The sequence below is a fragment of the Astyanax mexicanus genome, chromosome 9 (assembly GCF_023375975.1).
Source record: "Astyanax mexicanus isolate ESR-SI-001 chromosome 9, AstMex3_surface, whole genome shotgun sequence".
NCBI classification, from domain to species: Eukaryota; Metazoa; Chordata; class Actinopteri; order Characiformes; family Acestrorhamphidae; genus Astyanax; species Astyanax mexicanus.
Window position 1 is genome coordinate 31,928,013 of NC_064416.1, and position 23,862 is coordinate 31,951,874.

The 23,862-nt window shown below is 39.1% G+C and overlaps 1 protein-coding gene across 1 annotated transcript in view; it reads left to right on the top strand.

Annotated features, from left to right (window-relative positions):
- The window catches only part of ppp1r37 (protein phosphatase 1, regulatory subunit 37), a 71,109-nt gene that overhangs the window by 18,736 nt on the left and 28,511 nt on the right, over positions 1-23,862 (top strand). The window contains exons 2-3 of the mRNA XM_007235626.4: positions 11,174-11,271; positions 23,509-23,554. Coding sequence (XP_007235688.3) covers positions 11,174-11,271; positions 23,509-23,554 — 144 coding nt within the window. The remainder of the gene's footprint in view (positions 1-11,173; positions 11,272-23,508; positions 23,555-23,862) is intronic.

Here is a 23,862-nt window from a genome sequence, read left to right on the forward strand (position 1 = left end):
ATCGTTCAAACACACACTTTGGTAACTTGCTGATGTAGATATAAACTGTGCCCATTGGACGTCTGTTCACTCTCTTTCCTTCGGATTTGCTATTATTGCACATCATTTAAATGTCTGGATGAATCTCTTGATCTGTGTACGTCAATAGCAGCCAGTGACAGAAAAACAAGTGTAATTTCCCTGTAGCTTGTAGGTCTGCGAGCTTATGGTATCTTATGGTATCATTCTTTTCTGGTAAGGATGATACCAAAACTTCACTTGTAGCACTACTGTATTACACATGAGCATCAGTAACTTAGCACAAATTGTTCAGACCAGTGTTCGATATAGACCACATAAAAAAGTAGTGTAAACAGTCTAAAAAACATTGGATTTGGTGAGAAAATCGGATTTTGATCACTTTTATCTTTTGTGTGAATTTAGCCTTTGTCACTTTTAGCAACTTTTCAAATATAATGAGTTATTATCAGAAAGCAAGTTGCAACAAATTTCAGAAGTTTCAAAAAAACTTCCTACATACGTTGTCATCTTTGGCCATACTCACTGTTAGGTTGTCTCTCCTAAATATTGTGAATAGGTCAGTCAGGAGCTTTATTCAACACATTTGCACAGTTTGTAAAAGATTACTAAAGGGAACATGGAGAAACATTTAAAGCTTTAAGACAGTTTCCCATTAAAAAGCTTTTAGCTAACACTTAAGGTTTTTCTTCTTTTTTGTTTTTGTTTTTTCGCAACAAAGGGCAATCCTAAGGGAAAATGAATCACTTAAGGTGTTTTCTGCAACCAGTCACAGACACTTTATCTCTTAATCCTGTATGTACTGCTACTGGTTTTTCACACAGCATCTGGCCCTGGCAGTGCTGGAGCATTTTAGCCTCAATGCTAACAGCCAGCCTCAGTAGACATGGAACATGTTCGGCGCAATGTTAACTGTTTTTATAGACTATAGTCGGGGCACTGCAATGTTGGAGCATCTTAGCCTAATCAGTCCTGTGTATCCTCCTTATAACCCAATACCAAATACAGCCAATTACCGTTAATTGAACCGTTATCTAATTGTATTATCAGATTGGTGCATCCCTACACTGACCTGAAGCTTTGTCAGCAATTTCCAGTCAGCAACTGGAAAAACAGGTCTAACGTTTTGTGGGGTGACCTTGGCAAAAAACAGCATTGTAGAGAGTTTATTTATTTCATATTTTACATAAACATATCTACCAGATAACTGATATATATACCCAGTCCAATTTGTTACTCCAACTATTGATTCACAGATTGCATTTTTAATATAATGACACATTGGATCATTTGACTTCTAAAATTTGGTGTTAATTATCTGTTTTTAGTATCACAATATATATATACAGTATAACAAAATATTGCATGTAATTTTTTTCCAATATTGTGCAGTCCTACTTTCACTCCACTGCAATAAACACACCATTATTTGAGCGTTGTGATCATTCTGAAGCTGATATGTTAATGCTGCATAATGTTGGTTTGTGAGTATATTTATTTAAATGTGCAAGTCTGTTGCAAGAATGTGCTAACCAAATATAATTTGCAGTTAAGCAACATTTAGTCAATAAAAAACGTCAATAGATTATCGAGCAAAATAAAGAGAATCCGAATTGTTCAACTGAAAACTGTCTACTTTTTCAAACCAATCAATATCAGAATAGTGGAAAGTTCAGGTCTGACATTAGTAGTTTATTAATTAAAGACTTGTTCATATTTTAGACATGGATGTTTTTTTACCTCCAAACGTTTGGGCATAAAATCACCAGAAGATGAAATAAATGAATGAAAATGAAAAAATAACACAAAATATTGATAAAGATGACTATGAATCATGATACTCTAAGTGTTTTAAGTGGTGATGTATTAGATGTATTGGCTATAATGGTGACTATTTTAGTATTTTTTTTAATGCCAACAAATGTGTGTCTTAGCTTGCCCGCTTCTGCCTCTGGTTCTCTTCTCTTTGTCGATTATATGCAAATGAAGATTATATCAACAGAGGGATGCCTTAACATCTCACCTGCCTGTGAGAAAGTGCCTTTAGTCACTTCAGCTCATACTTAGTTGAGCAGTAAGACAATAAGTTATAAAATTAAAGTCAAGTCCACCAGAATTCATTAGGTTGGGGGGAAAGTGGAAAATGTTTCAGTGGGCAAAGCTGATCTCTAAGTTTAAATCCACTCCAAGCTTTCATTCACTTGCATAAATGGGCCTGAAGTCGGACACCCTGTCCAAGACAAACAGCCACCGGGTAACTGGATCCTTCCAGCGCTTGGCAGAGTGTCCCAGTGGAGTGAAGCAAAAGTGTAGCTGTGTCAGTGGGTCAGACTTTATACACTTATCAGATCAAATAAAGGACCACACAGAATGAGAGTATTATTCAAATTCATCTGTATAAAATAAGACATTTACACGGACATGCCACACATCATAGGGCAAGAACTAGTATAAGAACCATGACTTTTGCCAGGTTCATTGACTCTGTATGAGAACAGTCTGGATTGCTTTGTGTGAATGTTTGGTAAAGCGAGGCAACATTCATTAGAGGAGTGCAGCGGCCGGGAGGTAGTGTAAACCTTCAGGAGTGAGTGCAGGTAGGAAGGAGCTGTTCTGTCATCACCTTGTAGGTGATTTATAAGAGCTTTGAATTTGATACGAGCATCAACGGGTAGCCAATGGAGCTCAATGAGCAGTGTGGTGACATGTGCCTGTTTTGGCTGGTTGGAGACCAGACGTGCTGCTGCATTGTGGATCATCTATAGTGGGTTTACTACACAGGCCCGGAGGCCCGTTAGTATGGCATTGCAATAATCGAGGCATGAGATGACGACTGCTTGTACCAAGACATTGTGCCAAGACATCAAACATTGTGTGGAAGTGTATGTTTAAATTACACACACTGTTGTGTTATTAATTAATGAGGAAAATGAACGTATATCTTTGGTTAATTCGTCATGTGAACACTAATTTAATACTGGATGGTTGTGTTTTTCTTATACAGTTACAACTATAAATATATTTGACAGATAATTGAAAAAATAATTGACAGGTTTACTGATTATCAAAACCATTAGTTGAAGCCTTAATTATCTTTCTGTTCATGGATTAGAGTAATTGTGAAATTCTGCAGTACCGTGATCATTTCTGAGACTGCTAACATATGGAAATCAAACCGTGTTTTTGCAATCTGAAACTGACCGCTGGTGGCTGTTGTGCTGCTTGTGGTTCACAGCCAAGCAAACAGACAACACAGATTACAGAAGTGACGCAGTTACCACTTCTGGTTTCAGATATGCTTCGCTTTACAAAGACATGCTTTTAGGAACATGTATGGTTATGGTGCCAATGTGCCCAGCAGTATTGTCAGCGTGTGACTACACCAGTAGTGCAGTGTAGGCCTTGCTGAATTTTGAAGTGTGCGAGTAATCCAGAGTGCAGGAGCTCGGATGGATCCTCTCCTCTTTTTCTCTCAGCATTTAATGGTCTGACTGGTCTATTAATTTCCACTGTAGCTAACTGAACCCCCTGCTGCAGTTTATTGAATCTGCTCAGCCGAGACCCAGCCGTTAAACTGTGCTTCTGCAGAGGAGCAAGTCTTTTAGTTAACCCTCCCGTACCAGAACCCAGCATTGATAATATACACTAATAATCATCAAGATGTATGTAAATTCGTCATGAAGTATTATCCTAGAGAACAGCTTGGGAATGCCCACGCCTGTATAAGTTCTGAGGTGTTATCTTGTGACTGTGGTTGGACGCTGTCTGGCAGTGGGCAGCATCCTGTAGGCACTGATGAAGGACTAAAAGATGACTGATGAGCTTCTGTCACTGACTTTACTACATCTCCAAGGAGGAGTAGCTAGGTTGAAAGTGTCTAACAGCGTTTTCACACCTGTAGTTTGTTTCTCTGGTCCGGATCAGTTGATGACTTAGTTTACACTGTGTTCCAAATTATTATGCAAAAAGTGTTTAGGAGTGATAAAGTAAGATATTTTTTGTTTGTCAGTTAAACTCATTGATGGTGATGTGTGTCAGGGCTCTTTATATCACTGAAAGCAATTGCAGACACCTGTGCTAATAAGTTTGGCAGGCGTGTCCAATTAAAAGCAAGACTACTTAAGAAGGCTGTCCCACATTATTAAGCAGCCTACATTTTAAGCCAAAATGGAAAAGAAAAAGGATGTGTCGGCTGCTGAGAAGCAACAAATTGTGGAGTGTTTTTGTCAAGGCATGACTACAATCAACATTGCCAAGACACTTCATCATGATCATCGCACAATCCAGAAGTATGTAGCTGACTCAGAGCACACACGTGTACGTGCTGATAAGGAAAAATTGAGGACTCTTTCCAACAGGCAATTACAACAGGTTAAAAGAGCAGCTGTAAAAATGCCTTGTCATAGCAGCAGACAGGTTTTTGAAGCTGCTGGTGCCTCCAACATCCCCCGAACAACAAGATGCAGGGTCCTTCAGAGGTTTGCAGCTGTGCATAAGCCATCCTGTCGACCTCCTCTATCCACTGCACACAAGCAGAAACAGCTCCAGTGGGCCAAACAATACATGAAGACTGACTTCAAAACTGTTTTGTTCACCGTTGAGTGCCGTGCAACAATCGATGATCCTGATGGATGGAGTGGTGGATGGCTGGTTGATGGACACCCCATGCAAACAAAGCTACGGAGGAGGTGGAGTAATGTTTTGGGCTGGAATCATGGGGAGAGAGATTGTCGGGCCCTTTAGGATCCCTGAAGGGGTAAAGATGACCTCCATAATGTTTGTGGAGTTTCTCAAACAGCACTTCCTGTCATGGTTCAAGAAGAAGAACCGTGCATTCCACAGCAAGATCATTTTCATGCATGATAATGCACCGTCTCATGCTGCAAAGAACACATCTGCATCTCTGGCTGCTATAGGCATAACAAGGGACAAACTTATGGTGTGGCCCCCATGCTCCCCTGACCACAACCCCATTGAGAACCTCTGGAGCATCATCAAAAGGAGTGTCTAGGATGGCGTGAGGCAGTTCACATGTAAGCAACAGCTCTGGGAGGGTATTCTGTCCTCATGCAAGACAATTGAAGCAGATACCATCCAAAACCTGACAAATTCAATGAACTAGAGAGTTCAGAAGATCCTTTCGAACAAGGGGTCCTATGTGCAAATGTAACATCATCTAGAATAAAGTTTTGACTGGAAAACTGTTTGATTTCAGTTTGTAATAACTTGCTAATGCTTATAATTTCACAAATGACCATTTTTTTGTTCTTCATAAAAATGAAAAGGTTGAAAACTCTGCTGTGCATAATAATTTGGAACATGCATTTTGAGTGCATTTTGAGTGTATTATTTTTTTTTATTATACTGTTATCAATGGCAGTTTGTTCAAAAATCTTTCAATTGTACTATAATAGTTGATGACTGGAAAATTACAATAACTGCAATTCATATAGGTAATTTTGGAAAATCTGAGAAAATATTATTTGCATAATAATTTGGAACACAGTGTACTTGGAGCGTTTTCTCCCTCTGTTTGGTTTGTTTTCACACAGGCACAAACCTAAATACACCAAAATGTGCACCAATAAACCATGCAAGGACAATGCGCTTTCAGTGTTTTTAATAGTTCACGTTAGTAAGTTCACGAAGTAAACAGAGTCATGCATCTGCGAGTAGTGAGCACAGCACAGACCGCGTGTGCATGAAGCAGCAAAAACAGAGTTTGTTCATTGCGGTAATTAGTGTTATCTGGCTAAAATATCAGATTAAACTGCTCCTAATTAACATTTTAGCTCTAAAAAAAATTAAATATATATGATAGTTTATATCAGATCAAGAACAGATCACGTTCTCACCACAAGTGAAATGCAACAGAGTTCGTTTTGGACCGGGCCTTGACCACCACCTCTAGCAGGTCTTGTTCATTTTTTTTTTTTTTCCTCACCCGAGTGCGATTTACTATTTTCACACCTGCTCAGTTGAACCAAACTAAGAGTATCAACAAACTGGTGTGAAAACACCCTAATAGATAAGAGTGGACAGTGAGTGGATACCATGTTTAAAAACTCCAGCAGCAGACATGCAGAAGTAGGACTAGTCTGTGATTGTAGAACTACGAAGTGTCCTGTAGAACCAATAGAGCTGAAAAAATTGTAGAGTAGTAGAAACAAGGTGATCATATTGTTCTGCTTGATTGATGCATATCATTACGTCATACTATTGTGCACTTGTGTGTGTGCATGTCTGGAAGTGTATTCCCTGCAGGGGAAATGAGTTTCTGTGTGTTTGTGGGAATGTTTACCCACACTGAGGCTCTGTAAGCACTCTCCGAACTAGCGCTTTTCCAAGGACACGGTGTACAGAGGCCTGTGGAGCTCACCCAGTATATACCCCCCCACACACACCCCACCACTACCACCACCCACCCTATATTTCATTCTCTCTCTCCCTCTCTTTCTCTCTTTCTCTCTCTCTAGCCCCCTTCCCTCCAGCTCATGCTGTTTTACACAAACAACAAACACAGCCCCCCCATCCCACCCCGTCCCATTACCAGTGTTCTGTCTTCTGTTTTTTTAACCTTTTTCTTAAATCTCCTGAGGAGTTTTGTGTGGTTCTCTGTTTGCAGTAAACAAGAAAAAGATGCAAGCACAAGAGACTAAACGCAGAAAAGCTAAGTAAACATACTGGCCCATAAAATGCACTTGAGTGAGTCAATAGGAAGAAGCCTTGAAGTAGATTGCTTTTTTAATGTTTGCAATTTTAAACGAAGGACAAACAGTTTAGCAGTCAGTGCTAAACTCACTCAAGCGGGAAGAGTAAAAGCTTTGTGTACAAAAGAATATCTGATTTTGCAGTCAGGATTTAAAAAGCAGGAAAGGTGGCAAATCCACGTCCATACATATTATGATATAGCACTAGCACTAATGGAATAATTCTGGAATAATGGAATAATTCTCAAAAAGACAGTATTAAAATGTAAAAATTAGTTATGTATGTGAACTGTTCTAAACTTTTCTATTACTCTGATTTTTTACATTCTGACAAAAGCATTTATCTTGTTTCATTTCTCATTATAAGTGTGCTACAGTATATGAAACATTCAGACACAGTTCAGAGGTACACTTTGTTTATGGTGGATTTGTCACGCTTGGTTTCTACACGCTAGGTTTTTACTAGGTTTAAAACACTTTAGTTTTAAAAAGGAAAAATCTGGTTTAAAATGGAAGTGAATTGTATTGAAACCCTATAACAAATACAAACTTTTGTTGAAGTAAAAAAAAAAAATGTTGAATAGCCCATTTCCATTACCCCCCACCCCCCCCCCCCCCCCCCCCTCCCCAGCATTCCGAAATACAGCACTTTTACCCGGCGCTCCCAACAGACTTACAGTGCTACTGATTGGGGCCTAGCATTACCCATGCAAAGAAATAGCTGTTTTTACACCATTAATAAAAAACTCAAAGTAGCTCCACACTTCATTGGTAGAATTTTGAGGAATTTGAATTTTTTTATGTATTGTGGCTAATTTCAAGATGATGGCGCTTGAAGGGACTACTTCAAAGTACTGTGTATACACTGTTTTTTAAACTACCTGTGCACTTAAGTTCTCAGTGCCTTGATTCAAAAAATGTCAGGGCCCTTGGAATTCTACCAATGAACTGTGGAGCTACCAAACACTATGCCCCTGTCACTGTTGAGCCTGTTGGGAGCATTGGCTAAAAGTGCTGTATTTTGAAATGCTGGGGTGAAGAAATGTGTGCTATTTTACAGAAGTCAGAACTTGTTAACATGTTTTACTACACACCACTACACACCGTTCACTCCTGTTGTCCAGGCTCCTGGTCCAGCTGAGGTCATACCTTGAGACTCTGGTTTAAGGATGTTAAAGTCTGCAGATTTTATGAAGCCCACAGACCGTTTGACCCTCTGCATCTGGGATCTGAAAGCTCAGCCTTATCTGCAGCAGCAGTTGTGAGCTGCAGAGCTAGCAGGGCAGTGCCCGCTGGTGGCCTAATTGTTGTGATATGGAGGTGATTAATCGGCGTTAGAGCGGCCAGAGCCAGAGCCTCTCTCTCACCTCAGTGCCCACTCAGCTGGCAAATAGAGTCCAGCCTCTGCTAATGGATAAATGATTGACTTGCAGAGATTTGCACGTCAGCCCACCGTGCCCACCCTCCCCCTGTCCCGCTCGTCCTCAACACTTTAGTGATGCAGAAAGTTTAACCGGTCTCTCTTCTTTGGCCCAGTTCACACCTGGCATTAACGTGCGTCTTGGGTTAGCTGAGCCCGCTAGGGGTGGACAATATTATATCGTATACAATATATCGTGACACAGAAATATCATGATATTAAAAATCCATATCGTGATAATCGGGCTATTCTGTCTTAAAAGTAGTCTATTATTTACTGCGAAGCTTTAGGTGTATTTATTGTATAATTGTTTTTGTTTGTTTATATGCATGCACTAAATATTCTGCAATATTATTTGCTGCATTATATTATTATATGCTATATTATTTATTTTGCCACATTATGATTATACTGTTATACTATTATACTATATTCCTGAAATGAATTAATTATTTTAGTTTTCCTATATCGCCAAGTATATCGTTATCGCAAAAATACCCTGAAATATTGTGATATTATTTTAGAGCAATATCACCCACCCCTAGAGCCCGCTACAGTAACATGGGGTAACAAAGGGGAAATTCTATTTTTTCCTCTATTTGAGCTCTTTGAAGTACACAGCTCCTACAGGAAACATATTTAACTACATAATGTGCCGAAGCTTTATTTATTACTTTATAATTCTAGCCGTTGGGTGATTAGGACCTGTGGTTAACCAGACTAGGCTCATTTAGATTGAGCATTGGTTACACATTCAAGGCAGACTGGATGTCCTGCAAATATTGCTGAGCTGTGAGTGCCTTAAGTATCACTATTAGCGGTCACCGGCTGTCATATGTGATGGCTCCCCAGATCATCACACCAGCAGCTGAGTCAGTGTGTTGCTTCACATTAAAGTCAAGATTAAATCTCTTACCACAAGGCCTTCATACTCAAACTCGACCGTTGTTTGATCCCTAACAGTACCTGGGATCGTCACTGAAGACAATACGGTTCCCATCTGTAGCAGTCCAGGGCTTTTATTCACAGCACCACATGCAATTTCAGGTAATGGTGGCTGTCAGAGAGATGTCTAGATGGCAGAAAATGTATCTGAACGACCATCCTGCTTCTCTCTGTTTGATGATGTGCCCTTTTTTAAAGTCTGTCAGCTGTCAAGTGTGTTGTAGAGGCATGTCTAGCAGTGAATGATCTCTCACTAACAGGTACACTACCCAAAAGTACCCTCTAAGAAACTGTTTATACACCCTCTTTTTTTTTTCTTTTGTGTAAAGCAGTCAGCACATCTATCAAATAATGGTGTGTGTCTCTGTGTGTGTTTCTGTCTCTCTGTCTCTGTCTCTCTCTCTCTCTCTCTCTGTCTCTCTCTGTCTCTCTCTGTCACTCTCTGTCTGTGTGTGTGTGTGTGTGTGTGTGTATGTGTGTGTGTGTGTGTCTCTGTAAGAGAGAGAGAGAGAGAGAGCTCATAGTGATTAATGTGGCATTATGGTTATGAATAGAATCTCAGAGTTATCAGAGGGAGCAGTATGAGATAAAGTCTGGAAACATTTCCTGTGACAGGCTGCTGGTTGGCTGACTCCGTTTAGGCGGTTCAATTTCTCTGAAGGTCACTGATGTGCTGTTAAAATACCTAGAAACCCTCAGAGACCTGGAAACATTAGTGGAGTTTTGTGAAGAGAAGGTGTGTGTTGTCTAACTTCTCGTCAGATTCTCACACTTCTGTCTTCACTGTTCTCACATCTGTAGTTAAAGAGTCACAGAGTGGAGTACAGCTAGGGAGTGTGTTTAATCTTTGACCCCCTGACTCTCGTGTGTGTGTGTGTGTGTGTGTGTGTGTGTGTGTGTGTGTGTGTGTTTGTGTGTGTGTTTGTGTGTGTGTTTGTGTGTGTGTGTGTGTGTGTGTGTGTGTGTGTGTGTGTGTGTGTGTGTGTGTGTTCATTCTTACACTTTCATCTCCTTTGTTCCAGCTGTGAGGTCAGAAGAGTCAGCTGACTGCTGCTTGAGAAGGCTGTGTGCACTAGGAGGCTGTATTTTTAGGAGTTTTCATGGTTCACAGTTAACGCACACACCAAACAACTTCCTGTCCTGGGCAAAATGAGTGCTGAAAATCCATTAGGAGGCCTAAACTAATTTAGAGTCTTAATTTATTGTGTTTCAAATCTTTATATCAACATTTCCAACATAACACACAACAGGTTTTCTGTCCATATCATTTCTCATTCTTCTGGCAGTACTTCTTTACAGGGACTAGATAAGCTGAATGTGTGCATTTGCACATCTGTGTAATATAGCCTAGTTGTTAACTGCTGTAGCTGATGACTGTAATGCTAATCTAAGCTAATTGCTAAGTTAAGGCCTTGTCTGTTGGCTATGCATTTCCAAATCTTAGTTTTTTCTGCTGTACCGTCTGTTCTCCACGACCATTCTTATTGCCAGATGATGAAAAGGTTATTTTTTTTTTATTGTTCTTTAATTTTAAAAGGAGTATAATAAACCTCATACACCATTTTCATTGTCTTCTTTAGGCCTGCGCAATAATGAAAAACTGACGTTTTTGTTGGTTTGCAATATATTTTGTGGTATTAAAAAAATTACAGGAATTTTCACCAAGTTTGATCAGAAGTGAATGGTTTATCATATGGTCATCAAGAACACATTCTGTGCATCAAAGATTGTTAGATATCTAAGATAATTACATGATATTGGGTGGATTTAATCTTCATCTGGTAGATATTTATTGGAAAATGAGATTATAAGAGTTTTCTTTGGTATCAAACAAGTAGCATGACATGTATGCTTTAATTTGTTTTACAAGACATTTCATATCCTGCAGTGTGAAAATTGCAATGGCTGTGTTCAAGTGTTATATTGTACATCCTTGGTTGCCTTGCAACAGTACACTTTTTTCATGTACCAAAGCCATTATGTTTAAAAAAAAAATCATTATGCATTTATTTATGTAGTTATAAATTTTAAGTATGTGTCAGTTTGAGCCTTGACCCCTGTATTACTTGTGTGTCTGCAGCTCAGAACGTGACGGTGGAGGAGATTCTGAATGCCTACAGACAAGCCTGCCAGAAACTCAACTGCAAACCCATCCCCAAAGTGCTCAAACAAATCCAGGTAACACCAAGGCACACACACACACACACTATTTTTTTACTCTTAAAATTATTCAAACTCAGGGGCTCTCCAATATACTATGTAGAAAGTAAATAATGAATGGTCCAAGAGAACTGCCCCAAGTGGAAAATATGTCTTGCAGTAATTTATTTTTCTTTTTAATTTATATTTCATATATATGTATAATTTAGGAGACTATAGTTAGTGCTAGACAATATATCAATGTTATTGTACACAACCGGTCAAAAGTTTTAGAACACCCCTTTTTTCCCGTTTGTTTTTGCAATTTAACCATATCCAGCCTGGGCCTAAATGACCTAATTATATTGTAAAAAAAAAAAAAAAAGGGAAATCATACATTTTTGAGGTAGGAAATCTCTGTCAGGTCGGGTTCGGGCAGAGAATCTAAGCTGTAGCGAAAATGCTTCATAGAAAGCATTAACTGCCACAGAGGAATTGCCAGAAATCATATCACACAGGTTTCTACAGCATTCTCTAGCTTCCATAGCATGTGGAAATGTAATGGACACAATGCTAAGTTCCAGTCCTGATATGACTTCTTGCATATTAGTGTATCATGGTGATATTTGAGTGTAAACGTAAATATTATATATACACATATTAACCAGAAAATTAATGTTGGTCGTAATCATATGCATCCAATACCCACATAAACAACTGGTACAAAACTGGAGCATCATCCTCATAATGCTCAAGCATGTCAAAGTACCACACACAGAGGCCTCCAAACCAAACGGCAAAGCCTGTTTGGGTAAAACACTCACATCCCCACCCCCAAACACACTCCTTACAGTGTTTTAAACAGGCACAGCCACATACCACCATTTCCTGCCACCACCACACACACCGTACACACCACCACACCTCTACAGACCAAAAACAATTCATAGAACAACCTTCATGATCTGTGTATACACACACACACAGACACACTCACACACACACACACACTCACACACACTAAGGATCTCACACAGGGTTGGACTGTTCACCATGTGTTGTGGGTGTTTTCTGCAAACATCTCTAAGATGCTGCCTTAGTCAGTTAGCCGTTCCTAGAAGCTCAGAAAACAGGTTTACCCGCAGGTATTATTCAGCTCCCAGACACTGGCGTCCCTGTTCATATTAAACCAGACTGTGTACAGAGCCTTTTCTACAGTAGTGAGAGGGCAAACAGTGCCATCTCTAATATCACCCAGAGGAACCATATATCAATATTTGGTGGAATAACCCTGGTTTTTAATCACAGTTTTTATGCATCTTGCCATGTTCTCCTCCACCAGTCTTACACACTGCTTTTGGATAACTTAATGCCACTCCTTGTGCAAAATTCAAGCAGTTCAGCTTGGTTTAATGACTTGTGATCATCCATCTCCTCTTGATTATATTCCAGAGATTTTAATTTTGGTAAAATCAAAGAATCTCAATTTTCAAGTGGTCTCTTATGTTTCCCATAGCTGTATAATGTGTACAGTTTATCTGAGCTCCCTGCAGTACAATTTGATAGACAGATGCATTGGTCGACTGCCGCAGATGGAGGGTTATTGCTACAGTGTTCTCAATGCTGAGTCAGAAAAAAGAGACAGAGACAGAGAGACTGATTGCGAGAGAGAGGGAGAACACGTTATCACTGCCCGCTGTTTGCACAGAAACACATGCCAGCTGACACCCACCATTACACAGCAACTAGCACATGCTTCCTCCCTCCATCTTTCTCCATCCCTGATTGTATATCCCACAGCACTGCTATAATATAATATAGTACATAAATACTGCAGAAATTTCATCTATTACAGCTGGAAAGTCTTTTGTCCAAATCTCAGTACTCTATCCATACTCTTGGGCTAGGTTCAGTGTCCCAAAAGTGTCCCAAGGAAGATTTTGTGACTAAATCTGATTCTGATGTTATTTTAGGGTGTTGAAACAGTTTTTTAATATGACCTATATCTGACCTGTGTCTGAATGGTTCATGCCGTGTAACAATGCTTCATATTAAGTTTCAGTTTCACCCTTACCAGAATCAAATGAGCTATCAAGTTCCAGTGTCTGCAGCTGTGCACACTGTAAAAGGGCACATATTTGTACCACAGACACTTCTTTAGTTTGTGTCCTTGTCTTTTAAAGCCTTTTTTGTCCTTTGATCTGGCTGTTGCATCCTGTGGCCAAGTTCAACCATTTCATTACAACACAGAGTGGTCTGCTGTTTACTTACTGTTTACTAGCGTCCATTTTCCCGTCTACTCACAGCCTTTTTTCCCCTTCTCCTTGAATTAAAAGTTACACAAAATCCAGTCTAGCTGTTCAGACAAGTCACATTGCCACTAATTGGATATCTGATCAAATTTCAAAACTGGTGTTAAGAGACATGATCATTTATACCAAGCAAAAACTAATTTATTTAAATAAAAATTTCCTCTAACAGTAGGGTTTTTTTTCAGCAGCAGCAGTATGCCCACACATATATTTTAAGGCAGCATTATGGCAGGTTTTAGTAGACATAGGGCTGATCAGTGTTCGATAATCCTTCAGATTGCGATTGGCTGGTACCGATCTTGGGCACGGCCAAATATGATATTAATGCCGCACAAATGCCAGGCAAACTTTGTACAGATTCCCCCAATTGGTATATCAACATTTTTCCAGAATCACGCAAATAATTACTGTTAAAAATTCAAATAACTTGATTTTATATTTTTATGTAATTTTAATAATAACATCAATATTCGAACACTCCAGCTAGTCTGTAAATACCTGTACAGAATTGCATTGTGGAGCTTAAAGTAAAAACAACGAAAAAAAGCGCTGCTTATCCAGCACTAAAAACAGTCTGAGCTTGATAACGCTTTCTGATGGCGGCTGCTGCTGCTGCTGCTGTACTTCTGCAACGCTTGGTGGTGTGTGTTGTTAGCTGGCTGTACTACTTACTGATTGAGCTAAAAAAAATGCCCTGTAGAGATCGTATTAACATATTATGAGGGTACAACTTATATATTTTTTCCCTCCATGAGGCGCACTAGTCCTACACATTCAAACTACAGAAACCACAAAAGCTCCACACTGGCTAAGCTCAGCTAACGAGCGAGATCTGTTAAACCTGCATAGCAAATGGAAGCTTATTAGATGCCACAATGCTGTTCATTACTGTATTTATGAATTAATTTATTTATTAGTTAGTTATTAATTTAAACATCTTGTTCCATATTCTGCTGAACATTTAATTCATTGAATTGTAAGCAATCAATTTTCTGTTTTGACTTGCCTATCCACCCCAACCAACCAAGCACCCCTTTGCCTGCACAGTGTCCAGTGTCAATTCCTGTGTGTGTGTGTATTAGAGAGTGTGAGTGTAGATCACACTCTGTCGTGGAAAGAAACATTGGGCTGCTAAAGCTCCCCAGTGGCCGGTGGTAAATTTCCACTCCAGTCCTGAGGGATGGAGAATGGTGAGGCGTTAGGGCGATCGAGAGCGAGTGAGCGGCGTGTTTTTTTCCACACTTAAAGTTTACTTTATACACACCCCCACTCCCCCTCTCACAGCTTTAATCACTTGCTCACTTCTGGAAAAATGACTTCACAAAGCCTCCTATGACAGAAGCGTGGAACGGGGGGCGGGGCAGTCAGGGAGTGGGCTGGGCTGGTCAGCTGATGTCTGACTAAATGCTCTCTTTATTTCGGTTTACGGGGCTCATGCATGCAGCCAGCATGATGTATTCACTGAAGGTGTATGTTATGCCAGGGTGTGTGTGTGTAAGAGAGAGAGAGTGCAGTCTCTGCTACTTACATAATTAGGTACTTTTTGAAAGGTTTCTGTCTTCTGCTTTCTCACAGAGCTTTTTAGACTGCCTGCTTCCTCTGATCACTGTATATTATGTATATATAGAAGTTTAGCACAGTTCATTGTTCTCTCATATGTAATTTATGTAGATAAAATATAATCAAGAAGAAGATGGATGATCACAAGCCATCAAACCAAGCTCTGAACACATTGAATTTGTGCACCAGGAGTGGCATAAAGTTATCCAAAAGCAGTGTGTAAGACTGGTGGAGGAGAACATGCAAAGATGCATGAAAACTGTGATTAGAAAACATGGTTATTCCACTAAATATTGATTTCTGAACTTTAAAAACTTTATGAAAATGAATTTCGTCACTGTCCAATGAAAAACACTTATCTCCAAAACAGCAACTTTACAGGAGAGAGAAAAAACCTTGTCAACTTTCAATGGAAGTTAATGTAAAAAGAGCTTATTTCAGGTCATTTTGAAGAGTTTCTATTGGTCCGTTCATCAAGAAATTTTGGCACAGTGTAAGGGAAAGTTTGTATGTTCAAATTATGTAGTAAACTAAAAATCGACAAAAATGGAGATAAGTGTTTTTCATAGGACAGCGACGATTTGTTTTCTTTGCATTATTTGAGGTTTGAAAGCTCTGCATCTTTTTTTGTTATTTCAGCCATTTCTTATTTTCTGCAAATAAATGCTCTAAATGACAATATTTTTTATTTGGAATTTGGGAAAAATGTTGTCTGTAGTTTATAAAATAGAACAACAATGTTTATTTTAGTCAGACATATACCTACAAATAGCAAAATCAGACAAACTGATTCAGAAACTGAGGCCTCTTAATTTTTTTCAAGAGCTTTATTTAGTAGTTATATATGCATATAATACCAGTCAAATATTTGGGCACACTTTTTTTTATTATTTATTTTCTACTTTGTAGACTAGATATTAAAGACATGAAAGCAATTAAGAGACCAGCGGAATTGTATACTAAACAAAAAAAGTGTGGCCTCCTCAATCCCCTGACCTAAACCCAACTAAGATGGTGATTTTAGGATGATCTGGAGCACAGCATGAATGAAAAACAGCAACTATTGTTCAGGACCTCCACCTCTCTCTCCATGTCCCCCACTCTGTGGCTGGCTCCTTGCTCCACACACACATGCACACACCTTTATTGTTGTGCTGAGCGAAGATTGGATCCCTTAATTAACATTTGTAGCTGTATTTATATTGCTGGGGGTGTTTTGAAGTATATTAAAATTAGTGTTTCAGGTACAGGGCAAAATTATAATGCATAATGCTCTTTTTTAATCAGTTTCTAATTATAATTGAATTCTGAATGCACATATCTAAACATAATTCAGTAAGCTGCATGTGAGATCATTAAAATTCACCTAATGCTACAATTATTTATAAAAGCTCAGTTACATTTACAGGTGTATATAAAAGTGTGAACCGTTATGGTGCTGAGGGAAGCCATGTGCGGGTATCAGGCGTATGGTTGGCAGTTGTGTGTTGAATGTTTTGGCGTCAGTAGCATTGAGGCGACTGTTCATGTCACACCTACAATTCTTTGTCACAAATTGTCATACATTCAACATCCTGCTGATATATACACTGTATGAACGAAATGTTGGAACACCTGTTCATTTATTGTTTCTGTAAAAACCAACCTCTCCATCATTCCAAAGAACACGGATTCACTGTACCACAGCTCAATACTGGGGGCTTTATTCCCCTATTGCTCACACCTGGCATTAGGAATAGTGCTAATATATGTATGTTTATGTACGTTATGTGTCTATCCACTCCAGAGAATCCTATTCTATTAATAGTAGGTCTCTACAGGTACTAGACAAGCTGTTTGAGTGTGTGCGCACGCACATCTGTCTAGTCCACAAAAATGCTGACACATCCCTTTTGTCCACACATATCTGGACATGTAGTATACATATACTGTAGACATAATTTTACACTCACTTCTATGCGCTTCAAAAACATACTCGCAATACCTTGCTGTCTGTAGCGCGCACACACACACACACATTCTTTGTCTGTGCTGACAGACCTGTGGGCAGTCTGCCAGGGGAGCTGCAGTATAATCCTGCGATATTAAGTCTCAGAAGTACAAAGCATTTTTCTCTCTCTCTCTCTCCTGAAATGACTCAACATGGGAAGGTACAGGCCATCTGCCCTCTTCAGCGCTCCAGAATGTTCCACAATCGCCGCCGCCTTGTAGTGGGAGGCTCGTTTTACTCAGTTTTGGAATGCATAGTGATGTGCTGTGTGTCGTGCATTAAGTTCACAACTACTGATGATTTCTGTTGTTGTTGAAACCTGTCACTATTAGGGCTGCATCGATTAGTCTGCGTATTAATCTACAGTCTGTCTTTACTAGTTATGCACAGTTTGAACACTGACTTCTATATTACCTGTGGTAAGTTAAATTACTGCAGAGAGCTGCTGAGGTGAGTTTAAACTGGCTTCACTCCCTCATTAACATTATTAACACTAGTTAAACTAATGTTAGCTGGCTAAGTGTTAGGGGAGATACTGTGCTCTTTCCACTCCATTCAAATTAAGTTATGTGTTATAGTAAATACAGACTTTGATGAATAAAAAAAACTAAATCAATACATACAATTATCCTTAAATCTCCTGAAAATAATATCCAGCATGTGTGAATGTTTTCCATAATATACTTTTTTTATATTATATATTGGGGCCTAAAAGTTTAGCTGTTGTCACCAGTAGAAAGGACAAATGGAGGGCATGACAAAAATATTTGTGACTAATCAACTAATCCCACAAATAATCGGCAGATTAGTCGACTACTAAATTAGTTATTAGTTGCAGCCCTAGTCACTGTTATAGTTTCCCTGTCACATCACCATGTATTAGCCCAAATTAGAGTTGTGTTTCGACATATTTAAAAGTAGTATGCACAAATTAATTCATTTTTAACCAGCCAACTTAAGCATTTTGTGGGAGTTTAACTCAGCAACTCAATGAGGGCAGTCTGAGACACACTTATGCCTTAAGTGACTTAGGCCACCTTATGTGTAGGTGAGTCTGAGTCCACTTTTGGTGTCTACTGTGTAGACTCTACTGTGTATGTTGCAAGTTTCACAACATGGCAGACAGTTTTGGCTTAATTTCTTTAGAACAGAAGGTAATTAATTCAAGCCGCTGATGTTTTCTACAGTCATACGTTTGCCGATGTAACTCGTAAACCAGAAGACTTAGCTTTGGTTCACCTTATTTTCAATTAGATTAGATATATATGTGTCTGATCTCTGGTATTAAGTAAGAATCACTAAGAATGTGGAATATGATCAGTTTAATTCCCTATACTATTAGGAGGTATACCATATTCTTCACTACATGCTGGACAGTTGTAGCTTCATTCCTATAGAACCCATGTTTCTATAGTCATTAGTTTAATGAATATGTGTAATGTAATACACAGATAAATAGCTTGTCATGTGATTGCGTTCTCTGACCTGAATAACTTTGCAATTACATGCTGTCATGTCAGAAATTGCTCTCTCTGCTCAGTATTTTAGCTAATTTCTTCAAGGTCTACAGTTTATTACTCCAGGTCAAAGAGGTCAATCTGCCTTAAAACTCAAAATACAGGCCTAAATTATGAAGCTTGGTTTCTCCTGTAGAGGACGTGTTCTTATTTTCACTCAGAAATGAATCAAAACATTATTTAGTTATTTAGCTTCTTACATTTATTGAATTATTACTTAATAATTGAAAGCCCTGACTTCCTTGCCAGCTGTGCAGTTTCTTTTTCATGCCTGCCTTTTTCAGCACTGATTAGTAGCATGGCATGGCATTGCTCTGTAATGACCGGTTGCATAACTGACCCCAGTTCAGACACAGCAAGATGTATTGTGTATAGTGGTAATATGGAAGGCCATGGCCGGACCTGTTTGCAGTTCAGTGTTGAATGTTGGATTCGGGCTCTGAATGCAGCCAGTCATGCGACCTTAGTACACACTGATGGTTATTGGTTTTGGCAGAGGAAACTCGCAGTGTGCCCTCTGTTGGCAGACAGGTAAACTTTAATTTTTTTTTAGTTTTACAGAATTCACAGGCTGATCTGGTGGATCTGACAATCTGTCTGAAATCACCAAAGTTTCCAGGCTAACCATTTATCTCTCTTTTTCATCTACTTTGGCAAATTCGCTCACTGTACACAAAAAAAAGTAAAAAAATAGTACATAGATAAATAGGCTATCATGTGTTTCATGTGGTTCTTAGGCCTAAACAACTTTGCAATTACATGATATGTCAGTAATTGCTCTCCCTGCCCAGTTTTTTAGCTTATTTCTTTGAAGTCTAAAGCTTATTACTCCAAAGTCAAGGTCAAAAAAATTAAAAAACCCAGGCCTCAGTTCATTAACCTGATCACCTATGGCTAGATTATGTAGAAGGGTGTATCCTGTAAAAGTTCAGTGTTTTAGTATTTGGATTTGTCCAAAGTCAAATCCAAGCTTTGTTTGTTTGTTATATTTGTCTTCAGTACTTTCAGTGTGGTAACCCACTCTCAGTGTGGCACACTCAGTCTTGGTTTCACATTGTGGTTTTGTGACTGAGCATTACCTATGTGGGCAGAGTCTCCCTATACTTCATACTGGTTGGTTTATAGAATGTTATCAGTTCAGTAAGTTGCCTTCCCAGGTGTTGTGCTGAATTTAAAATTCCCACAGCAGAATCCCAAAGCAGAATGAACATAACATGCTTCCCATCAGGTTCCCCTTTTTGATTTCTGTTTATAAATAAAGGTTAATCTATAGTTACAGTAGATACAGGAATCACCAGCGTAATTTGTTGTACCCATACTGCTGTGTGACATGCCTGCACGCCAAGTGGAGTCAGACTTTATCACAACACTGATTCTTTTTCTTCTTCTATTGTTTAACGGTGACGATAACCTGCATCAGCTGCCTATGATTGGTCTGAAAGTCTGAACCATCCGAAGAAATATTTTCACACTGAAAAAAATAAACCACGGTTCAGTTGATCTGAACTGGGACCACCTCTTTTGAGCAGTCTGAATTCTGGTTGTTTGATCTAGATTGTGGTTCATTTCACCTTTCACACTTTTGATTTTGGTTCAGACAAACTGAAAAGTCTAAAAGTTTGGACTAAACAAGGTAGGAGTGAAAACAGCCCATAAGTCAGTTTCTTTATACTGAATGAAATTAAAATAGAACAACTGTAGGGTGTGTCAGCTTGCAAAAACTGTTGATAGCCAGGTAGGTGTATTTCTGTTCCCATTTTAGATATCTTCACCTGCTTCAACGCACTTCTAATGCTATTCTTAGCATGTTTATGATCTACCCACGTATTTCCAGTGTTGATAAGTCAAGGCACTGTGAGGATCACTCAAAGCTTCAGCTTTCCGTATTTTTCGCACTATAGGGCGCACTTAAAATCCTTTAATTTTCCCAAAAATCATCGATGTGCAAGAAGCTGTAAAGCTACTCTGCTGAAGTAGTGTTACACAGGAGTTTCAGTTTAGTTCTCCAGCACCAGGGCTGGAGCAGCATTAGCGTTAGACACTAACTGCTATTTCTCCGTTCAGAGGTAAATATTATCACCCTGTAGCCTGCTAGCACTGCTGGAGCAGCATTAGCATTAGCTGCTAACCGCTTAAGCTCATTCGCCGTTCAGAGGCATGAGTAAATTGGACTGTAGGCTGTGTTTTTACCGTGTTAAAACAAGCTACGTGAGACGGACAGCTAGCTAATATCGCCTTGGCTTACTGGCTTACTGGAATACTCAGAGTTAGCCGCTAAGCCGCTAATGCTCCAGCCTTAGTGCTGGAGAAATTTGGGAATCTAAGCATACTCTAAATAAACAAAAGCGCTTTACTCACCCAAATATAAACAGCTTTAAGGAAAGAAATCTGTGTAGATTAACACTCAGCGCAGTTTTTTTACTTATCTTAGCTTTTCTTAACTTAGTTTACTAACTAACTATTTTGCGATGTTTTTGAATCATAGTCTTGTTGCAGAATCCATACTGCTTTCAACTTTAGTTTATTAATATACTCAAGCCACGTTTTCGTTCAAACATTTTTTTAAAAATATGCAAAATTACACCATTTGGGCAGAAAAAGAAAATGTGAAAAGTTATTGTACAGTTGTATAGACTTTTTATTTGCCTCATCTTAGCATCAAAACTTTTTTTTTAATTTAATTAACTCTGTTGATAGAAAACCTACATATGATGATACTTAGTGCAATCACAACCTTAGAGGCTGAGGAGATTCCTTGTAAAATTATTAGTTAATTAAAAATTAAGTTGTTTGAAAAGAAAAGTGGTGATGGTTGGGGGTGTCTCCAATCATGCACCTCAGTAGCCACTATTCATAAAGCCTTATACCTGTTAAATGAGAGAGATAGGATTAAAACTTAATTGAGACCAATGGCTGCAGGTCCTTGTGCCCACCGTAAGTTTCTATAATCTTTGGTTTGCTGAGCACTGCAGTTGCAGTATAGCTTTACTGACGTTGGGCGCTGGGTGTAATGCTATGATTAGAGCTTTTTGAGACGGTCATGTGGTGAAAATAATTATCGTCTGATATGTTTCACAGCTGTAATAATCACTGCAGAGTTAGTGGAAGACTTTCCCATCTGCCTCCAAGCTCCCTTGTGTTTTAGGGCATGTTGGTGCCTGATGGAGCTCTGAGCCTTCTGCCACCTGAACACACACACACATATACACACACAAAACGTTGGCATACAATCTTGCAAAACATTTTCACAGTCACACATTCACTTGTGCAAGTTGAAGCATGTAGGCACGATGTGTACATTAGCACTTACATACACAGCTACGTCCAGAAGACATTAACACACCCTGATCTATTTGTTGCTTCAGGCCAAACCTGATGGAGAAGCTTGTGTGATTATTCCACAGGGATCTACAGGGTATTGTGTCCTATGACATTTGCCATGCATTTATGGCCTGCATGTCTCAGGGAATTAAAAGAATGCTGCCCAAGCTGTAAGATATTTATGAGGGATCGGTCTTCTGCATTGCATTTGGATTTGATTTCTGCCAAAGTCACTTATGTTAAAATGGACAATTCTAGCTAGACAATGTTGGTCATTGTCATTACCATCCACAGTGTAAACCGCAATTTGTGGTATTAATCAGCCATCTATTAGATCTTAGATCAGGCCCAAAAAATCCAACCTGGCCCGAGCCCGTCTAGGTTCTGCCTGTTCTGTCACTATAAGCCCGAGCTCAAATTAAACACCACATTTTTTTAAAAGTAAGTAGTGCATTAAAACTGAGTTTTTTAAAAACAATTTCGGGTTGTTTAAATGAGCAAGATCTGCAACACTAAAGAAGCATAGACCTATTATTTAAGAAAAATGTTTATTAAGAACAGCTACACACAGCACTGCAAGTCAAGTGCGTAATGCAGACAAGTGGAGCTGCTGATTATAGCATTCTAACTTGTGCAACTTTTTTTAAAAACAGTTTGATTTGTTACTTTACTATATTGTGATTATCACACCATTTCGCTTTATATTAAATAAAATAAAAGCATTAAAAAAACAGACTCCTACTTCACAGACCATTCTTGAGCCCGACCCAAACCGGCCCAAAGAAAATGGTGGAAAATCTCGGGCAGAGAATCTAAAATCTAATGCAGTCCCATTGCAATAACAATCAGTTGCTTAAGGCCCCTAGATAACATCTGGTTATGAATTACATGCAACGACAAGAGTCCCTTTCATTTCTGTGACATCAAAACTTTTATCGGAATCCCCCTCAAGAGGACCCTTCCAACTAGTTGCTGACAGTAGCCAGCTTCCAGGTTTGTGATTCCTGCAGCCAGCAAAATATGAAACTTCTGCAATCATGAAGCCCGGAGTCCATTTTGCTTGGTATTCCCAAATGCCTTGAAATGGCTTTGCGTTTAAGACGTATTTCTGGTACACATTTGGATGGAGGAATGTTAAATACTCACACTTAAAACTTCAGAAATGGAACGTGTGTCCCATCCATCTGCACCCATTGTCAGACCTCACTCTAACTTCCATAATTCACATGGCCTTGCCATGAGCACCCTGGCCAGTGTTCAGCCTCACTCAAGAGATAGCACCTCATAACTTACACAGGTGTGGGTGTTCCCACAATGTTTCCTGAGGTAAAACACATAATAATGAATTTACATATTGCTATCCTGTGACTTTTTGCAATGCTAACCTTATTAGCCTGTGTGCTAGCTGCTACAGAACCCATTTTCTCACACAACATAAATAACTATGCATTAATTGTCAGTGTCAGTGTGTGGCCAGGACAATGCAGATCATTCTGTGCCTGTAAACCAACTGGTATTTGCTTGAAACTGGTAATCATTCATTGATATATTTATTTATTTATTTATTTAATTTCAGGACTTGACAGACCTGACTCAGCGAAATGAGTGCTTGGATCTTAAAGGTGAGGCCTCATCTCACACTTACACGGACACACTCCCACACACACACACAGCACATAGCACATTTACTGTTGTTGCTTTAAATAGTCAAGGCTCATTTGTTTCCCCCTCAGGCTGGTGTTTCTGTTTAAAGCCTGCATTTTAGTTCAGTATAATGGGCTTATGTGTTGTGTATGTAACATCGAGTCACCCCATAACCTCTCATCATCCTCCTCTTCTATTTTAACCACATTACTTATTTTTTATGACTGAGCTGCAGTTGTCATACTTAAATACAGCAGCATACAAAGGCTTTGTCACCATTTCTGGT